The sequence below is a fragment of the Pediculus humanus genome, genomic scaffold, assembly GCF_000006295.1.
Source record: "Pediculus humanus corporis 1103172107559 genomic scaffold, whole genome shotgun sequence".
NCBI lineage: Eukaryota > Metazoa > Arthropoda > Insecta > Psocodea > Pediculidae > Pediculus > Pediculus humanus.
Window position 1 is genome coordinate 59,551 of NW_002987174.1, and position 16,771 is coordinate 76,321.

A 16,771-nucleotide genomic window follows, 5' to 3' on the forward strand; every position below is an offset into this window, starting at 1 on the left:
TATTATTATGGAGGAAAAGGAAAGGAATGGAAACAATGAGATGGGAAGAAAAAAATGATTATACAAATTTTCAAATTCGTTGGAAAAATAAAAAAAAAATTTTCATTTCGATTAATCGAATCGTTCGATCGATCGACTTTTCTTTTTTCCCTCCGCGTTCCCTCCGTGAGGTTATTATTATAACCGTAGACGCGCCTAAAAAAAGTTACGCGAGATGTGCAACTCTTCGTAAGTCGCGTTCCTCGATATTAAGTTCCTGGAAAATTTTTTTTTCTTTTTTTTTTGGGGGGGTGGGGGAATGAATGATCGAAATTTGAATCTGTTTGAGTCTGTCGTTTGGTAGTAAAATAAAAAAAAGGTTCGATCGGTGGCGAAACAAAAGAAGAGAGAGAGAGACTCTAACTAACTCTTATATTTTCGAGTTATTCAAATTAACGTTTTTGCTTTTTAATAAGAAAGAGAGAGAGAGAGAGAGAGAAACGGGGGGGGGGGGAGTGAGCGTCGAAAAAGGTCAAAAAGTAGCGGCAATTTGATGACGTAGCAATTTTAAAGTTTTCGATCGTAATGACGATGATGATGATGATGATGACAATTCGATGAATTAGAAAGAAAGGCGAAACTTTTTTTAAAAATAATTTCTTGGTCTTTTGTAAAGCTATGTAATTATTAATGTCTTTAAAATTATATATCTTTTGTTAACTATTTAATTATACTGTTTTAAAAACGATAATAATAATAATAGTAATAATAATAATAATAATAATAATAGTAATAATAATAATAATAATAAAAAGAAAGTGAAAAAAAAAGAAGACAGACAAAATTCCAAAAAGGAGAAGAAAAAAGAAAAAAAAAAATTAAACGAGTCAAATGGATAATTTTTTTTTATAAAATCCCGAATCGTTTTTAAAATGTTTTGAAACAGTTTCAAAATAAATAAATAAAAATAAAAATTTTTTTTTGTTTTATTTTTCGTAATTTCATTAAAGAAAGAAAGAAAAAAAAATTCCAGAAAATATATTTTTTTTTTTTTTGTTTAAATGCGTACAACATAATCCTAATGAAATTTTTGCGACAGAACGTCGCTTGAAAAATGCTTTTAAAAAAATTTTTTTTTGGAATTTTCTCTCTCTCTCTCTCTCACTCAGTCTCTCTCTCTTTTCTAAATTCGAAAATTTATATATATAAGAATTTTCATTTTGGTATATCATTTGCGTCGTTCATTTCCTGTCGGATTTAACGAGTAAAATACCAATTTAAGATTTTTTCGTTATATTTCGAGGCCGATGATAAGAAAAGTTATCATTTTCTTGGAAAATTGATTTTTTTTTACCTCCCCTCACTTCCCACACCTCCCCCACCCCCGTAATAACTTTCCGAACGTATTAACAACGTCTCTTTTCGGTTTTTCCGACGCCATTTTGATTTTTTAATTTAAATCCGAAATAGAAAAAAGGAAAGTTTTTTTTTTTTTTTTTATGTGAAAAATTTACTTTTTCAATAAAAATCTACTTTTTTCATTTCATTTTATTTTATTTTATTACCTTTTGTTATTCAATTAGAATGGAACACAATTCTTTTGTCATATCCTGTCACCCCTTTTTCCCCCCCTTCCTCCAATCTTTTTTCTTTTTTTCTCTCCCCATCACTTTTAGCCGAGTGTCTCGCTTTTAACGTTTTTTATTTCTTTCTTTCTTTCTCCGTGACGAATTTTCACGGATGTTGTAAATTTTTTTTTACATCGATTGAAAATAATGACTAACTGCCAACAAGGAGTACCTTTTAAAAAGATAATAATAATAATAATAATATTGATAATTTTTTTTTTTTTTTTTTTTTTGCAGGGATTCGAGAATTTCAATTCAAAATCGAACCTTCGGACGTGGTCACGTTGACGGGACGATCCGTGACGTTAAATTGTCAAGTCGACGTACCAGATGATTTTTCCGAAGGAGTTTTCATAAGGTGGAGAGGAGACGACGACAGTTCCTATTTTAACGACAGAGATCAGAAAAGGTTTGTTCTTGATAAAAAAAAAAAAATATTTTCGACCGAAGGGGAGAGTATAATATCGATTTTTTTCTTATATCGCATTTGGCATTTCGGAGTGTTACGGTGTGATAACAAACATTTTTTTCTGTTTAAGTAAGGAGAGAAAGAGAGAAAGAGAGAGAGAGTGAGTGAGTGAGTGAGTGAGTGAAGGAGTGAAGGAGTGAGAAAAAGAAAGAAAAAAATATATAAATATATAAAAATTGTGTGTTTCGGGCTTTTGGTTCGGGAGCCTAAGGTAAGGGAGTAAAAGTGTAATAACATTTTCTCTCTCTCTCTATCTTTCTTTAGCATTTTCTGCCGCCATTTTTAATTTTATCATAAGCATTAAACCATTTTACGGGTGAAACCGGGACAAACTCAAACGAGTCTTTTTGTGAGTCGTTATTATACTGAAAATTATTATCTGCAATTCGGGGATGATTTTATGTGCATTTGTAAAAATGAATTCTCGGGGTAAAATGTCGAGAGAGAGAGAGAGAGAGAGAGAGGGAGAGAGAAAGTTACAAAAACAACCCTCTAGGGTTTTTTCTTTTTTTTTTTTTTTTATGTTCGTCTCTTCAAAGCTTTCAATATCAAGTTAGAGAGAAAAAGGGGAAAGAAGTATAATAATAGAAAAGAAGTTTTGAAAGTTTTCCCAACAGAAAGTACATTTACCCGTTTTTTTGAAAACGTTAACCTCAGATTCATTTTATTTTTAACTTAATAAATATGGTGGGGGGGGAGGTTTAAAAAATTTATACGTACATATAATTTTATTACATTCTCTCGAATAATAATAATAATAATGATATAAATTTTCATTTTTTTTTTTTTAATATTTTTTCCCGTTTTCTTTTTTCTCTCCCATTAGGATTTTTCACAGCAATGGATCATTAACGATTCCACATGCCTCGAACGAAGCACAGGGTACCTATCAATGTGTTGCCACGATCGGGTCCGTGGGTTTGATGGCAAGTCGGAAAGCTAAAGTTCAAGTTGCGGGTAAGAAGAAGCAGAAGAAAAAGTTTTTTATTTTTATTTTTTAATTAGGTGCAAACCGTTCATCCGGTCTTCCGCTTTTTTTTTTTTTTTTTTTTGTTATTCCGCCCCCTTAATTTGTCAATTAAAGAAAATTATCCAAGAAACAATGCGAGTCTTTTTAATTAACCGAAGGCGACCGCAACGGTTCCCCACCCGAAATTTAAAAAAAAACAAACTAATTAGTATAATTAAGTTAATCTCATACATATATTTGTAATTTCTTTATTATGAATACGTTCCTGCTTCCTGTCAAAAGGGCGAAAATATAATAATAAAATAAAGGGATCGCGGTTGAAACGTTTTAATATCGCCCCCCCGCTCCCCCCTGCCGGATTCTTTTATATCCGTGATGTGAAAGATTTATGTTTAAGATTAATAAATGTATATTTTTATGAGATGAACGTTGAGTTTTTTTTTTTGCCGCAGGTTTGGTTCCCAGCTTGGAAACTCAACCGCAAGATCTTCGCGTTTTCCCTCATCAAACGGCACATTTTAGTTGCATAATGAACGGTCCTTTGAAATATTCTTTTGTTTGGCTCAAAGATGAAAAACCCCTTTCGATGGATTCTTCGAGAATGGTTTTAATGCCATCTGGTATTTATTATTATTATTATTTTTTTTTTAACTGTGCATTTAACGTGATGTCCGTCGTACGATGAAAATTTTTTTTTTGTTGTTGTTGTTCCGAAGGTTCTTTGGAAATAGACGAAGTAGAATTTTCGGATCAGGGAAGTTACAGATGCAACGCTTCCAGTTTAGGAATATTTAAATTGAGTAATAAAGCCGTATTGACCATGGATACCGATTTGGGTATGCGTTGAAAATTTTTTTCGGTTCGATTTTTTTATCAAAGAACGAGAATCGTTCATTAAAAATTTTTTTTTTTAAATTTTACAGATGCGAGTTCCAACGTCATGGCACCAATATTCATCACAAAACCAAAATCTATGGTCGTTCGAGAGGGAGAAACAATCGTTTTAGATTGTGCGGCAAACGGTTATCCGAGGCCGTGGCTTATTTGGCTTAAAGATGGTGTCGCCATCGACATGGCGTGAGTTTTTTTTAAATTTACAAAACATCGTCGAGCCCAGAACATTAATAATTTAATTTTTTTTTTATTTTTCTTATCAGCGAGATAGGAAGTAGAGTTTTCAAACTGGGTAGCGGTAGTTTAAAAATAGTCAACGTGACGGAAAAAGATTCTGGAAATTATCAGTGCAGAGCGGAAAATCGAGAGGATAGCGTTGATGCTCCCGCCACGATACACGTTCAAGGTTGGTTTAAACAATCCTTCCTTCCCCTCGATACCTATCTTTTGAATAAAGTATTTTAAAAACTGATCCGATCATTAATTTTTTTAATTTCAGTTCCGCCGAGATTTTTAAAAGTACCGGAAGATACGATAGCGTACGAAAAACAAGATGTCGAACTCGTTTGTCAAGCTTACGGAAAACCCGAGCCGAAAATTCAATGGTTAAAAAATGGCGAAGTTATAACGGACAACGATTATCTACAAGTTGTCAACGGGTACAATCTTAAAATTCTTGGACTTATGAAATTGGATGCGGGGATATTTCAATGCGTGGCAGTAAATGCTGCCGGTAACGTACAGGCTGCTGCAAGGCTCACCGTCCTTCAACCAGGTACGTTGTTAATCATTAATTGATTGATTGATTGATTGATTGTTTGAGTGACAATTTTCACTTTTTCATTTTTTATTTGTTGGTTGAAAAATATTTACTCATACTTATTTAATTTTGTTTGACGTTTTAATTTGATGTTTTTCCAAATTTGATTAAATAATTATTATTATGATATCTACAACACGAATTTTCCTTGTAAGTCTAATCGAATTCGAAGGTTGCACATTTATTTATTTATTTTTGTTTATTTTTATTTTTTTTTTTTTGTTTGTTTTTTTGTTTATTTTCGTTTTTTTTATTTTATTTTATTTTTTTTTTTTTTTTTTTTTCGTTTGCATCTTCGTTCTTACTATCACATTTTCCCATCGATTTCCCTCACGCGAATGAAAGAAGACAATCATCAAGGGTTCGGGAATAATAGGGACAAATCAAAATCCGACGGAGAAAAAAGAATTCCTTTCCCTCTAAAAGCAGATGAAGATACACTGAGCGAAGACTACGATGAATACGAAGATGACATGGACGACGACGACTACGATACCTCATTATCTCTGCATGCTAACCTAACCAATTCTATATCGGGAAAACCTCAAAAAAAAATTGGTAATTCAATTGAAAAATCTCACGAGTTTAAAACGTATAATAATTTAGGTTCGTCTGACTCTACAGTAACAGATTCTTCGGGAATCGGACTGGTGCCTTCTTCACCGCAAGCTGTTGAAGTTATTTACACGTCCAGCAGATCGGTGACATTGAAAGTGGTGCCTCCAACTCACACAAATGGTGAAATTACATCATATTCGGTATTTTTCCGACAGGAAGGATCTCAAAGGTAGCGAATTAAAAAAAAAATTTTTTTTTTTTTTTTTTTGTATATGACGTTGTTGTCACCATTATTTATTTAATTGTAGGGAACGCGTTTTAAATACTTCTGGGGTTCGTTCGGAAGAAATTACTATTCCCGGATTACAACCCGATCGTACCTATCATTTTAGAATAGTCGCTAACAATGCTCACGGTGCTGGACCGAGCAGCGAGGATTTGATTGTAAAAACGGAGACGGAAGTACACGTGCCTAGTGCCCCCCTGGGAATAAATGTAAGTTTTCTTTAATTTGATAATTTGAAAATGACTAATAAAAAAAAAATAATAAAAGGGGGAGATAATAAGAAAATATTAATTGTTAAATAATAACTTTTAATTTATTTTTTAATAACAGGCTTATGCGACAAGTCCGACTACAATTATCGTAGAATGGAAACCCCCTGCGGTCACCAACGGAGCCATATTGAAATACAAATTACTTTTTATAGAAAGTGATTCTTCCAATGAAAACCATATGTTAACTTCTCAACAGTCCATTGAAGTCACGGACTTGAATAAATTTACTGAATATTGTTTTTGGGTCATTGCAATGAACGAAAATGGTATGGGAAGTGCGAGCGAAGAAGTTGTCACGAGAACTTTGTCGGATGTACCCTCAGAACCCCCGCAAAACGTTACCGTCGAACCAGGAAGTTCAACTGTTAGTAAAAAAAACATGGATCCAAAGGAAATATTTTAATACATATGTCTTAATCACAAAGATGAAAAAATTGTTTTTTTTTTTTTTTCAGAGCATTGTGGTAAGATGGGAACCGCCGTCGAAAGATGGTCAAAATGGAATAATCACAGGCTACAAGCTCAGGTATAAAAAACAAAATCGCCGCGAGAGGGGAGAAAGAGGTTTCACCGTTACTGCTGCCGGAGATAGGAGATTGTACGTTTTGTCCGATTTAGAAAAAGGTTCATCGTATCAAGTGAGAATTTGGGCGATGAACGTGAATGGCACGGGACCGCCCACGGACTGGATAACCGTGGAAACGTTCAAAAATGATTTGGATGAAACTAAGGTAACTAAGATTAACTTTTGGTTTAATAATTTATAATCCTCATCTAAAGCACGTGGTTGGTAAAAATTAAATTTAAAAAAAAAAAAAAAAAACTTCCTTATAAGGTTCCCGATAAGCCGACAAATGTAATAGCAAGGCCAAGTTCGGACAGCATAAGAGTGTCGTGGGGACCACCGAAAGATCCGAACGTTATGGTTCGCGGTTACAACATTGGATGGGGAAAGGGTTTCCCGTATACCTTTTCGGAGATTTTAGAAGGGAAACAACAAAGTTTTAATATTAAAAATTTGGGTAAATAAAAAAAAAAAAAAAAAATCTTTTTTTTTTCACGAATTTTATTTTACTTTCAACGAGGTATCTATCATTTTTTCCGCAGCAAACAGTTCCGAATACGTCATAGCTGTAAGAGCGTATAATGCAATGGGCGATGGTTCACCGGCTTACGTGTCGGTTAGAACTCGCGAAGAACCGCCAAACGAAGATGAAATGACCATATTACCGCCGGTCGGATTAAAAGCGATCGTATTATCATCCTCGAGTGTTATCCTTCATTGGACGGATCCGACAAGAGTCCAAGTAAAAAAAAATAACCGATTTTCTTTTCTTTTTTTTTGATTCGAACGGATATGTACGTTCATGTTTTTTTTTTTTTTTTTTAGGTTGCCGACGATAGAACTTATTCGGTTAAATACTCGTGGGCTCATCATTCGAATCCCCGGCCTAAATTTGTCACGACAACAAATTCAAATTGCATGATAAATGATCTCAGACCCAACACGCAATATGAATTTAGCGTTAAACTATTAAAGGTACGCCGGAAATTTTTTTTTTTTTTTGATTTTCGTGAGAATAAGTTGGGTAATTTTGTTTTTTTTTTTTTTTCTCTAATATTTATTAATAACAGGGTCGTCGCGAGAGCAAATGGTCCATGGTGGTTTTTAATACCACATTCGAAGCCATACCCTCATCGGCGCCCAGAGACCTCACCGTTGTGCCTGTGGAAAAAAATCCAACGCACGTAAATTTAAATTGGCAACCTCCCAAGCAAGCCAACGGGTTAATTACCGGTTCGTACAATAATAATAACAATTAATAAAATCGTATGTAGGGTATAAAATGCAATAAGAGTATTTTTTTTATTTTCCAGGCTACGTAATTTTTTATACGACCGATTACGAATTACCTGAAAAAGACTGGATCCCACAAAATATAGTCGGTGATAAACTGACGGCGGTGATAAAAGGTTTAGAACCGAGCACGACGTATTATTTTAAAATTCAAGCTCGTAACAGCAAAGGATACGGTCCCCTATCGACCAAAGTTTCATTTAAAACTTTCGATGGAGGTCCGTCGTCCAGCGATAGCACTCTTTTCGGAAAAGGTATCAATCAACAATTTTCCTTTTCGATTTTCCCCTTTTTTTTTTTTTTTTTCAAATTTTTATGTTTCTTTTCTTCTTTTTTTTTTACAGACGGTCGCCCCCTTTCGAAAATAATATACATTATTTTAATATGTTCTTTCGTCGCCGTTCTTTGCGTTGCTTTGACCATTGGAATAATTTGTTGCAAAAGAGCGAGCGCTCGGAGTCGTAACGCGAGCGGATACCTGAAGGGTAATTTAAAACCCAAAACGAGCATGAAACCTCCAGACCTTTGGATTCATCACGATCAAATGGAATTAAAAGCTCTTGAGAAATCTCATCACAGCAATTCCGACATTGGTAAATTTAATCGGTTTTCTAAATAATAATAATAATAATAATAAGAAAATTTTTATTTATTTATTTGTTTATTGTTTCAGGTCCGAGCAGTTCGGGATCGCAAATGAACACGCTCGGAAGAAACGGGTCGGGTCAGACTACGAACGACGTCGTGGATCATACAAATTCGTTAGATAAAAGAACGTACCTGCCAAGTTACGTCGGTAAGGTTTTCATAATTAATAATTTATTAATAACAACACGTGACTTTTATTGTTTGTTTATCTGGTTGTTTTAATTTACTCATAATCACATTCGCAAGCAATAAGTTTCGCTTCCATTTTTTTTTTTTTTTTTTTTTTTTAAATGCTTAGTCATGCTTATATATTTATGCATAATGAAATTTTAAATAACTGTGCCATCATCATAATCATCATCATCATCATTTTTATTTAATTTTTATTTAATTCTTTTTTTTTTTCTTCCCCCTCCCCCTCTCCCTCCTGCCCCCACCACGAAAATTCAAGTTGAATGTTTTATCGGCTGTTCTGGAATAAATCGTGACTGTTGCTTTCGACTGTTTGATTTCGGTTGCATGAAGGTAAAAACCAGGGGAATTTTAATATGGGATTTATTATTATTTGCATTTTGTATTATTATTATTATTATTTAAATGGATAAATTTTTGCTTGCTTCAACATTATTTGTGCACTCTCTTTTATTGTTTTCGTTTAGGAGGTAGCGGTTGCACGGTTGATCAACAGGAAAAAACATCAACGATTAAAAGAACGGTTATTAAACCCAAACCGATTTCTTTACCTATGGAAACTCAACGTGAGTAATTAATTAAATTTAAAAAAAAAAAAAAAAAAAAAGGAAAACACATTGTTCGAAAAGGGGGTTCGGACGAAAAAAGAAAAAAAAATGACGTAATTATTATTATTATTATTATATTTTTGTTTTTTTCCTACAGCTATAGCTCAGCCGGTCATGACGAATGGCACGCCTCTCACTCAAAGTCCCGGTTCGGAATTGGGGCGACCTTTGTATCCGAGGACTCAATACAGAGCACATATCACCCTCGATTCAACAACATCGGGAACGGGTTTGGAAAATCCGTATTCCCTTCAAAGCGGATACGACAGTATCGGGACTTTGACTCCGACGGCGAGTATTTTGCCCAATGCCAACACTTACAGGTATCTATATTATCTTTGAGCGGAACGAAGTGGCTCTTTATGACGTGACGTGACAAAAAAAAAAAAAAAATTTTTTTTTATTTCAGCACCGGAAACGGGCCTCTGCAACTCAACAGTCAAAATCCTTTGACATCCCAAACCGCGATGCAGCCTTCGTTGGCGTCTTCCAACATGACTAATATCGATAATAATGGAACGCTTGGAAAAAGACAGCAGGGACATCCCCTGAAAAGCTTCAGCGTTCCTGCTCCGCCACCGCAATCAGCTCCGAGCACCCCACAGCAAAAACATGTCGGTCGGTGTTTTTTTTTTTTTTTTTTTTAAATTGTTTTTTGCGTTTTTTTTTATCCTAATTTCCCCGCTTATTCATCTTTTCCTTTTTTTTTATTAATTTAGTGAGACCCTTGCAAAGTTCGAGTCCGTACAAAAAAGTTGGACTTCACGGTATAATGGGAACTTGTTCTCCTAGTAATTCTAAGTTGAGAAGTGGCCCAGGTACAATAGAAGAAACGACGAGGTTGCAGGTATGGGGAAAACATGAAAATAATGAATAAGATTTCAATCGAGAGGTGGTAAATATTTTTTATAAAAAAAATTTTTTTGTTTTTTTTTTTTTTTTTTTTTGTTTTCCAGCCTTCATATAGCACTGAAGAATTAAACCAGGAAATGGCAAACCTGGAAGGACTAATGAAAGATCTCAACGCTATAACAGCATCAGAATTCGAATGCTAATTTTTTTTTTTAAATATATATATATATATATATATTTTTTTTTTTAATTTTCAGTATTTAAAATAATTTTTTATATATAGTAATTTAATTTTAAAACATTGTACAAATAATAATAGTAATAATAATAATAATAATGGTTGGCGTATATAAAAAAAAAAAAAAAAAACTTGCAACAATCTGTCAAAAAACATCTTTACATTGATTTTATCGTAGAATTTAATTAATTAATTTTTTTTTTTACAGTTTTCAGCACGAAAAGATTTAAAAAAAAAAAAAAAAATTCACTTGTTTATAAAGCACGAAATAATAATAATAATAATAATAATAATCGTTTTAAAAAGGAAAAAAAAAATTTCAAAAGGAAATTCATTCGAACGAAAACAACCCGACACACATTCCTTAACGGAAATATTCAAACGCGGTTTCGCGTTATAAAGAACAAATACGTCAGTAACGGATGTTACTAGAAAAGTTGAGAAAAAAACCGTTAGGCGCGCGTCGACGGTGGCGCACTCACAACAATTGTCAGTCGGCCATTTTTAATTCAAAAGTAAAACGAATGGACGTGATTAAGAAAAGTTTTTAGTTTTTTTCAGTTTTTTTTTTTGGTTTTTGATTGTTGCTGTTTGTTTTTTTTTTTTTTTTTTATTGTGACGATAAAGAAAAATGGAATAATTATTTATCGCGTAACATAAAATGATAAGACTTAAAAAGTACGTATATATATATAAATTATTAGTTTTATTTAAACATTATCATTATTTGTATCAATCTCGTGCGAATAGGAAAAAGGCGAGAAAACGTGAGATGCGTTAGATTTTTTTTTTAAAATGAATTTGCCTAATAATTTGTGACAAGTTTTTATCGTAATAATTATTATTATTATTCTTTTTTTTTCATTCTTAAGTATAATGGTGTACATATAAACATATTTGCTTATATTTTTATTAATAATGGAAAGAAATAAAAAAAAAATTATTCTCTTTGTATCAAAGAGAATAATTTTTATTAAGGATTTTTTTTTTTTTTTTTTAAATACTAATAATTGAATGCAATTTTATTATTATTATTATCATTGTTTCTTCTGAATCTTTTTGTATGTAATTTATAATTCACACACACACACACACAGAAAAATTTTTTTAGTTTTTTTAAGGCTTTTGCATTAAGTGTTTTACTTTTTATTATTATTATTATTAAATGTATTGTGGCATTAACAAAAAAAAAAAATTAATTTTTAGGTGTGTTGTTGTTGTGAGAATGAATGTTATTATTATTATTATTTTCAATAAGTTAATTGTGTGTAATGTGTATGAATCTAAAAAAAAAAAAAAAAAGTTTGAAGCCTTTTTTTTTTATTTTCCACCTCAATAAAAAACGTTAAAAAATATAAAATTCTACAAACGGCTTGATTGAATTACATATACATAAAAAAAGAGAGAGAGAGAATCATTAGGTTTTTTAATCTGATACCTAAATGTACATAATGTGATGTTATGATCTTTTCTCTCTCTCTCTCTCACATTAAAACAAAACCAATTTTGAAAATCAGGGTGTAAAAAAATTTTAATTTAAATTTTTGGTAAATTTTTTCCAATCTCAGGTTTTATACACAAATAAGCTCAAAACAAAAACTTTTATTATTATTATTATTATTATTATTTTTTAACGCACACGAATTAAAAGAATTTTTTTTTTTTTTGGTTCAGTGCCGTAATTAGGAATTTTGTTCGAAATGATTAAAATATTATGAAATTGCCTTTTATTATTATTATTAATTTTTTTTTTTTTTTTTTTTTTGGAAAAGGTTGTGAAAATTTTTTTTTTTTTTTCGGTAATTTGAATGTGAATGATCAATCAAGCCGTTGATTGATTATGTTTTATTTATTTATTAAAAATCGTTTGAAAATAAAATTTAAAAAAAAACGTTTTTTATTAATAATAATAATAATAATAATAATAATAATAATAATATCGTGTATTATTAATTAATTACCGGGCTTTAACTGTTTAAAAAAAAAAAAGGAAAATTGTGTGAAAATATTTCAAACTGTGAAAATCATTATTATTACAAATGAATTTTTTTAAAAAAAAAATGGCTTCTTTATTATTATTATTATTTTATATAGTAGAACGCAGTAAAAAAAATTTTTTACACTTTTTGTATTTTATTATTATAAAATGAAATTTTCGACGCGAATGTTTTTTTTTCTTTTTTTTTTGTCATATTTTTTAAATAAAATGAGCGTTTTAATAATTAACGGTTTTTTTTTGGTGTTTAATGAAAGAAAATGGAGAAAAGAAGAAAACATTTGAAAAAATTTATAATTTTTTATTATTGTAAATTAACAAACAAACAATTAATTTTTTTATTTTTAAAAAAAAAATTAATTTACGTGAATGAAAACGTTGAACGAACGTATCACAAGACATTACACACACTTTTCGTTATTGACACGACAACGATGACGTCATCTACGAATGGAATAACGACGGTTAAAGAAAAACTTTAACCGTTTTTTATATTATTGTTCATCTTCGTATTAAAATTTTTTTCAAATTAACGAAGGGTACATCGAATAATAATGTTAATAAAATGGATGCTATTATTATGCTTAAATATTCTAAAAAATTTGCCTGGAAATGAAAAGAAAATCAAAGTTAAAGTTAAAATTAATTTTTTTGGAATGAACAAAAACGTCTGGAATATTCACCAAAAGGAAAATAGTATATTGTTGACTGTATTTTTGCATTCCGACGTTGAAGAAAAAAACCGGAAATTGTGTTAAATAAACGGAATAAGATAATTTTGTCCATATTAAAAAATATTTAGAAGATATAAATTTTCCAAAACTTCCTGGAAGAAAAAAAATGGAAATTATTAAGGATTCGTTAATAGTAATAATAGTATGAAGATTTAATTTAAATTTTTTTTTTAAACCTCCGAAACCGATTTCCGTTACGAAAATAATCCACGCCATGAAAAAGGACCAAGTCATGGGTGCCAAAGCAGCATAAATACCAGCTTCATCATTTTTATAACCTAAATTATTCATTTCGTATGCTTTTGTGAAAACGTATGAAAGTAAACTAAACATAACCGTCCAACCGAGTCTCAAATGCGATGATTTCATTTTAAATTCTTTTCCATATTTTCTCAAAACGTATCCCAATAATATTCCAGTGACGTATGATGTCAATCTGTGAAACGGTATTATGTAAGAATAATTTGCCGTGTCGAACATTTGTCTTATTCTGGAATAAAAATTTTAAAAGTTAACAAATTACTTTAATGTGAAATTAATGTGAGATGGAAGAAGACTCACGATATTCCAGGATATATGAATATGCTTAAATTTTTATCTATCGTTGCTTTATATCTGGCAAAAGTCGATATGGCACCGACTCCTATTAAACTGCTAATACCAAAAATCGGCCATTTGTATAATAAATAAATAAATATTGGAGAAATAAAAAATAATTGTGTGTCGATTCCCATGTGATGCGTGTGGGTCAAACACTGGAAAAACAAAAATTTTTTTTCAACGAGGATGTGTGGTAATGGAGGAAAATGTTTATCAAACATTTGTGTTGTTACCATATTTTCAAAACCGAAATAATTATGAATGAAAAGAAGATTTTTCCACCAATTTTTTTTACATTTATCAGCATGATGTGAAACAGTCGAATTCCATTGAGGACCCGATCCAAGTTCTGGAATTATGAAAGTACTTAATAAAATTATGGCTGCTAACGGAGGTACGATTCTGGAAAAAAAAAAAAAAAGGAAAAATTATCAATTGTGAAAAATAATTTTCACGTGATTAAAAAAACAGGAAAAAAATTTTCAATGAATCACCTTATCAATCTATTGAGATATTCGCTTTTCAAATTTAATTTTCCAGTTTTATTTAAAGTTTTTACGAAGGAATAAGAAGTTAATAAACCGCTAATCATGATAAATGAATCCGTATATAAACTTGCTATTCTTGCAATTATGCTCCACGGCTGTGATAATTTTTCAACCATGGAAGTCCTGGAAATTTCCATACATAAAATAAATTATGGACAAAAACAAAAACAAAAAGGAAAAACATTTTTTTTTTGTTATTTTATTCGTATTCGGATCACAAATTATTATTTTTACATGATTTTGATTTATTGCCAATATGATGTTATATCATCATCGCGTTTAACATCCTACCTACATGGTATATTTACGTACCTGTTGGAATAAGGTATGAAAAACATAGCCATTGATTTATGACATAAGACAAGCATAATTGCATTTATCATACGTATCCCGTGAACGGATTGTATATCGTCGGAACTTCTAGAAAAATTAAATAAAGTTTTTATGTTTCTCTTAAGGGAAAAACAATTTAAAAAACATTCTAGTGAAATCGTATCGTGAGTTTGTTTCGGCGTAAAGAAAACATCATTCAAGGTAGCCACGATTGTTATTATCACGACAAACGAAAGCAAACAACTGAAACAAACAAACAGAAAAACGTCAATCAACGACAACAACAAAAAATTTTGTTCTTTACATTTTTGGATTAATTTTTAACTTTAGGAGGAGGACATTTTTTTTTTACCTTGCTATTAAAAACGATACGGAAAATTGGAATTTTTTATTTTCTTGGCACATTTCTTCTTCGACTTTAACTTCCACGTCGAATCCTGTACCGTTCGAATATCTTTCGGCCAAAGATTTAAGATGTATTTCGACATCATCGGACGAACACGAATTCGGTATGCAAAGACCCCAATTTAATGTGGAAAATCTCGGAACTCTGTGACCGGGCTTAAGTAAAACAAGTAATTATTTACGTAAAACAAACAAACAAACGAAGGAAGGAAGGAACAAACAGAGAGATTTTATTTATCAAACTTACGTCTGTTAATTCACTTTTGAAAAAAAAATGACTTTGCAACAATTTGAAGATATTATTAATGTCGTTCGATGTCGGTTCACCTTCGATTTGTTTTAATTGAAAATAAGCAAGACAATATTTTCCTTTTATGTTTAAAGAAGGTTCCATTATGTTCAAACATTGATCAAAATCTCCGAATTGATTAATGTTACCATTTAATAAACCCGATGGGATTTTCCCACTTGAATCGTACACTGGAAAAACAAAAAAAATTCGTTTGTTTTGATCGACAAACAACAACAACAACAAAGGATTTGGATTGTTTTCAAAATCAAAATATATTTACTTACTTTTAACAGCCCATAAATCAAATTTATTTAAATCGTTTAAAAATTTTTCGCTGTCTTGTCGACATTTTAAATTTTTAACATTCGTGAGAGCAAATGGCGGCATCACCGATAGTAAACGAGAAGAAATTAATTCTTTTTGATATTCTTCTCGATAATTATCACCTGTTAAATTAATTAAATTATTTTATCATCGTCCATTGGGGGACCAACAGGAAAAACAATATTTATTTTTTCTCCATAGGAAAATTTAAATTTATAATATTTACTACTTTTATTGCTCTTGAATTGTTTTCTTATGGATGAAGATTCATTTTTCACCAACGCTTTTATACCGTGAAACAAAAGTGGTGATGATCCATTTAGTGAAACATATTGCCAATATTGTGTTTGCAACCCTGTTTTTTCATCGTATCCATTACTCTCGAAAGTAAATAATAAAAATATCGGAAAAATTAAAACTTTCATTTCCCAATTTCATCTACCTAAACAACATCAAATCGTGAATAATTAAATTTTTTTTTTTTTTTTTGTATTTCCAATTGTAGGTTTGGAAAAGCTTTAAACTAATCAAAAGTTTTTACCCCGCGTAACAGAAGCGATACAATTTCGACAATATTTACAATAATAATAATAATATAATAACGACTAATAAAAATTGATAAAAAAGAAAATAAAAGACGCTTTCACTTTTTTTTTAATTAGAACTTTTCATATCACAATTACACGAAACGTTTAACACATAAGTGTTAATTTTTTTTTTTTTTAATGATAATGATGATAATTTTACGTTTTATTTTAATATTTAAACAAAATTTTTGTTCATTAACAAGATTTACGATTGATTGTTTCAATCAAAGTGCATATGCAATAAAAATTTTCTTGACATGTTTATAATTACGTACTAAGTGGTAATAAAAAAACATTCAAATACATTCGTGGTAATAATTACGTAACGAACTATTTATTACATTTTAAAATTTATTATAATTAATGAAAATGCATCTACTGAACAAAACAGGGTAGTTAAAAAAAAAAAATACCTGAAATTTGGAAAAAAACGAATATTTTTTTTTTTTTTTTAACCCTATGCGCAATACTGCTGACCTCTATCGATAATTAAAATAATTTAAAAAAATTTTTTTTTTTTTTTATGAGCTCGAGGCTCATGTGTAATTTTTGTGTATTCATTTTAATAATATTTAATAAGTTGTTTTTTTTTTTTTGAAATGAAATCTTTAAAATGGACGTTTTACTTTTAAAAAAAAAATCTTTACAAATACGTGTAATTTTACACACGCACACTCACG

At 30.6% G+C, this 16,771-nt stretch overlaps 2 protein-coding genes across 2 annotated transcripts; one reads left to right on the forward strand and one right to left on the reverse strand.

Annotated features, from left to right (window-relative positions):
- Positions 1-2,476: 2,476 nt before the first annotated feature.
- On the forward strand, positions 2,477-10,237 carry Phum_PHUM206390 (Neogenin precursor, putative; the record flags this gene model as incomplete). The annotated part of the gene is made up of 23 exons (XM_002425484.1): positions 2,477-2,505; positions 2,903-3,033; positions 3,499-3,666; positions 3,763-3,888; positions 3,970-4,123; positions 4,204-4,346; positions 4,440-4,715; positions 5,106-5,547; positions 5,627-5,813; positions 5,935-6,240; positions 6,332-6,607; positions 6,712-6,898; positions 6,984-7,183; positions 7,267-7,416; positions 7,512-7,674; positions 7,755-7,988; positions 8,079-8,327; positions 8,408-8,530; positions 9,042-9,140; positions 9,280-9,505; positions 9,622-9,800; positions 9,902-10,029; positions 10,139-10,237. The coding sequence occupies 23 exons, from the start codon at positions 2,477-2,479 to the stop codon at positions 10,235-10,237; spliced, it is 4,275 nt and encodes a 1,424-aa protein (XP_002425529.1).
- A 2,532-nt stretch (positions 10,238-12,769) lies between these two features.
- On the reverse strand, positions 12,770-15,929 carry Phum_PHUM206400 (uncharacterized protein; the record flags this gene model as incomplete). The annotated part of the gene is made up of 11 exons (XM_002425485.1): positions 12,770-12,874; positions 12,952-13,094; positions 13,179-13,492; positions 13,564-13,757; positions 13,836-14,004; positions 14,097-14,273; positions 14,463-14,726; positions 14,836-15,044; positions 15,136-15,368; positions 15,465-15,626; positions 15,797-15,929. The coding sequence occupies 11 exons, from the start codon at positions 15,927-15,929 to the stop codon at positions 12,770-12,772; spliced, it is 2,103 nt and encodes a 700-aa protein (XP_002425530.1).
- Positions 15,930-16,771: the final 842 nt, after the last annotated feature.